Source organism: Mandrillus leucophaeus, unplaced genomic scaffold, assembly GCF_000951045.1.
Source record: "Mandrillus leucophaeus isolate KB7577 unplaced genomic scaffold, Mleu.le_1.0 Scaffold95, whole genome shotgun sequence".
Lineage (NCBI taxonomy): Eukaryota > Metazoa > Chordata > Mammalia > Primates > Cercopithecidae > Mandrillus > Mandrillus leucophaeus.
In genome coordinates this window covers 5061980-5066354 of record NW_012110363.1, presented here as the reverse complement: position 1 = coordinate 5066354, position 4375 = coordinate 5061980, and the positions used below count along the sequence as shown (strand labels likewise).

The following is a 4375-nucleotide window of genomic DNA, read 5'->3' as shown; positions in this document are numbered from 1 at the left end:
TGTATAAAGACTCAGAACAATGAAAAAGCATTGCACAGATTGAGCACCACAGATAAATTGACATGACCAAAGCACAGGCGGTGTTTAAGGAGGGACTGAAATATGAGACTGGAAATATATCTATATATACATCTGTGTGTAACTATCTCATTAATTTATTAATGTTATTTTTTTACTGTATTTTATCTTGCCAGTGTTTGTCAAATATATTTAAACACAGTTTGTGGGGGCTTTTTGTTTTTTGCTATAACATATTTCTGCAAGACATTCTTTGTGAAATGTTGAAAGACAGTAGTGACCGAGCCTGCCGGATTATCTGGGACATAAGCTCGAACTGGATCTAGTACCTGTGAACAAGTGTATTCTGACTTGATATTGACAAATAAGGAAAAGTTATTACTGGATGCAAGTTCTGGGAAGGCTACAGCAGTATCTCTCTGCTCTTGGAGATTGGAATGCGGAACTCTGCTGGGAGGAACATTCTATCTCCCTGTCATAAAGAGTCTTTAGCAACCACCTGGTTCAGGTCACAGGCAGGGAGAGGAAGGACTGCAGAGTCTTTCATTCTTTCTGGTGCAGCTTAACTGATTTGAAGAAGCCGAAGAATAAAATCCAGTAGCACAGTTAAGACTTTAGCCATGGCATCTGTAACATACCAAAAGCCAACATCTACTACTGTGGGAAAACAAATGATTTTTACAGGTAAATCGTTTTTGTGTATGCGTTCACAAGGAGATCTAAATTTGCTTTTTCTCTCACATATATGATTTTATATAATGGATATAACAATGAAATGATCATATACGTTTTTGTTTGTTTCTTTTTTGGGTTTTTTTTTGAGCTAGAGTCTCGCTCTGTCTCCCAGGCTGGAGTACAGTGGTGTGATCTCAGCTCACTGCAATCTCCGCCTCCTGGGTTCAAGAGATTCTCCAGCGTCAGGTTCCTGAGTAGCTGGGATGACAGGCAGCTGCCTACATGCCCAGCTAATTTTTGTATTTTTGTAAAGATGAGGGTTTCACCATGTTGGCCAGCCTGACCTTGAACTCCTGACCTCAGGTGATCTACCCGCCTTGGCCTCCCAAAATGCTGAGATTACAGGCGTGAGCCACCGTGCCTGACCCACCGATGTTTAATTGACGTGATACTGCTGTCTCATTATGCCCACTCAGTCTGATCATCAACATCTTGTCACCATAAACACGTATTTAACACAGCACTTGTCACTACATCTGAGGTAACTTTCACAAAGGAATCTTTGAATGAGCATAGCTTTTATGGTTTGTGCCAGAGAAACTTCTTTGATGTAATAAAAAACATACTTTTCTTCAAATTTTTATTAACACTGATTTAAGCTTCTCATAATATTATAAAGTTATAAATATTATAAACTTGACATATTTGCTTGATAAAAATTTGAGCAAGATATGCATTAAGCCTAGTAAAGTTATTGGTTTTCGTTTTGTTTGTTCAACTACTTTAAATGATTTGGGTAGTATGTGTGAAATTACAATGAAATCTAAAAAGTAGAATATGACTAGTAGTGGTAAGTCTGTAAGACATAAACTAAACTTCATCTTATTTCCTTTTTTTCCAAATTATTTATTTTTTGAGACAGAGTCTCTCCCTGTTACCCAGGCTGGGGTGCAATGGCACGATCTTGGCTCTCTGCACCCTCCACCTCCCAGGTTCAAGTGATTTTCCTGCCTCAGCCTCCCGAGTAGCTAGGACTGCAGGCACACGCTGTCATGCCTGGTTGTTTATTTATTTATTTATTTATTTTGTACTTTTAGTAGAAATGGAGTTTCACCATGTTGACTAGGCTGGTCTTGAACTCCTGACATCAAGTGATCCACCCGCCTGTGTTGGGATTACAGGCGAGAACCACCGTGCCTGGCCTTATTTATTTATTTATTTTTCCAAATTGTGAGCATATTTTACAATGTTACAGAAAAATAATCAAATGTGTGTTTTTGGTGGGCATTTACGATTTGTGTTGCTCATCATCCATCTCATCCACTCCCCTTCTTGTGACTCACTGGCTCTGGGGAAACCATCTCTTTCCTCACTCTTACCCCTTTTTTACTCCTGTGAGAAGGACTTTGTCAACTAGAGTACCCTGCTTATCTGCAATTCCTTTTGCCTTTATTCTTACAAACTATTCATCTCCAAAGTTATTTAGGTCAGCACATTTTCTTTCTAGCCTCTTCAGTAAGGTTGTTTTATGCCCTTGTAATACAGTAAGATTTTCTTGTCACAGTCTGAATTCCTTCCTGAAATCCCACAATTTCCTAAATAATGTTTGTTTAATTTGCATCCATTAAGGTTTGCTTTTTATGCTATCAAGTATATGGGAGTCTTGACAAATTAATAGAACCATGTATTCACCATTATAGTACCATACATTATAGTTTCATCACTTAAAAAATCTCCTATGCTTCACCTATTCATTCCCTCCTCCCCCTTTTCCCCTAGCTCCTGGCAACCACTGATCTTTTCACTGTCTCCACAGTTTTGCCTTTTCTTGAATGTCATAGAGCTGGAGTTATACGGTATGTAGTCTTTTCAGATTGGCTTCTTTTCCTTATCAGTATCATTTTAAGGCTTCTCCACATCCTTTCATGGTTTGATAGCTTATTTCTTTTTACCACTGAATAATATTTCACTGTGCTGATGTGTCACAATTTGTTCATCCCTTCACCTATCAAAAGACATCTTGGTGGCTTCCAGTTTTTGACAATTGTGAGAAATGCTTCTGTATACATTTATGTGCAGCTTTTTGCATGGATATGTTTTCAAATCAACTGGATAAATACCTAGGAGAGTAATTGCTGGATCCTGTGTTAAGCCAAACTGTCTTCTAAACTAGCTATACTATTTTGCATTTCCATTAGCAATGAATGAGAGTCCTTGTTGCTTTGCATCCTTGTCAGCCTTTGGTATTGTCTGTTTTTTACTTTTTTACCAAAAAAAAAAGGTCATTTAGATTTTTATCCTGTGTTTTCTTTTAGACATTTTACAATGTTACATTTTCATTTAGGTCTATGATCTATCTTGATGAGATTTTTGTGCCTTTTTAAGTTTTAATTTTCATCAGCCAATAAATTTCCTCTTTTCCTTAGCCAGTTTGGGTTGGGTTTTCTGTCATTTGGAACTGTGCAAGAGTCTTCATTAATACTTCAAATTTCTTCTAACTTACGCCAGAGTATATACTTAGTTTTATGTATTTACGTAGTTCAAATTCTTGTCACCTTTGATAGATTTCTGTTTTTCATTATACTGACATATAATACTTAGCTTCATAGCCTCCTGTATTTTATAATTTCCTAATTTTTACTGTTACAAATTTGTATGAATACTTTGCATACATTATTTTTCTTGTTCTCTTATATTCTTGTGGTATATATATAGAGAGCAGAATTAGCAGGTGAAAGATACAAACAGATATATAACTTATTAATGCCACAAGCTTTAGAGGATTGTGTATACTATGAACAATGTATATGTATTAAAGCCCAACAATTTTTTTGTTTGTTTGTTTGTTTTTGAGACAGTCTCCTTCTGTTGCCCAGGCTGGAGGGCAGTGGTATGATCTCAGCTCACTGCAATCTCTCCCTCCAGGGTTCAAGTGATTCTCGTGCCTCAGCCTCCTAAGTAGCCGGAATTACAGATGTGAGCCACCATGCCCACTAATTTTTTGTATTTTTAGTAGAGATGGGGTGTCACCATGTTGGCCAGGCTGGTCTCGAACTCCTGACCTCCAGTGATCCGCCTGCCTCGGCCTCCCAAAGTGCTGGGATTACAGGTATGAGCCACCGCAACTGGCCCCCACCAATATTTTTTGAAATCGTTTTTATTTACTTTGAAGATGTAGATATGAATCCTTTTTTGCCTTTGCCTTTTACAAATTTTATTGCGACTATTTTAAAACACCCCAATGAACTCCCACTTACCTGTCACCCATATTCAACATTTATCAAAATTTTGCCACATTTGACTCACATCTCTCCTGTCTTTTTCTTGTGCAATATATTTTAAGCTCAGATATCTCATTATTTCACTTACAAATTTTATTGTGCATCTCAAAAAATATGAACTTATTCTTACATAGCCACATTGCCGTGACTGCACCTAACAAAATTAATAACTATCCTTTGGCATCATGTAATTAACAACTCCATAATAAAATTTTCCTGATTGTTTCTAAAATGTGTTTTTACAGTTGATTTTGAGAATTAAGGATCCAACACACATTGCATTCAGTTGTGTTTTCTGTTTTTGTCTCTTTTAAACTGATGCAGTCTTCCCTTTTTTCCCTGACATTTACTTGTTGCAGAAACTGGATCAGTTATGGTGCAGAGATGTCCACATTCTGAAT

At 37.1% G+C, this 4375-nt stretch overlaps 1 protein-coding gene across 2 annotated transcripts in view; it reads left to right on the top strand.

The window, feature by feature from the left end:
* Positions 1-553: 553 nt before the first annotated feature.
* Positions 554-4375, top strand: part of LOC105532345 (chromosome unknown open reading frame, human C4orf45) — a 149236-nt gene continuing 145414 nt past the window's right edge. The window contains exon 1 of one of the 2 annotated variants that reach the window (XM_011970520.1): positions 554-702. In XM_011970520.1, coding sequence (XP_011825910.1) covers positions 639-702 — 64 coding nt within the window. In that variant the 5' untranslated portion in view covers positions 554-638. The remainder of the gene's footprint in view (positions 703-4375) is intronic. The other variant, XM_011970521.1, reaches the window with a different exon arrangement.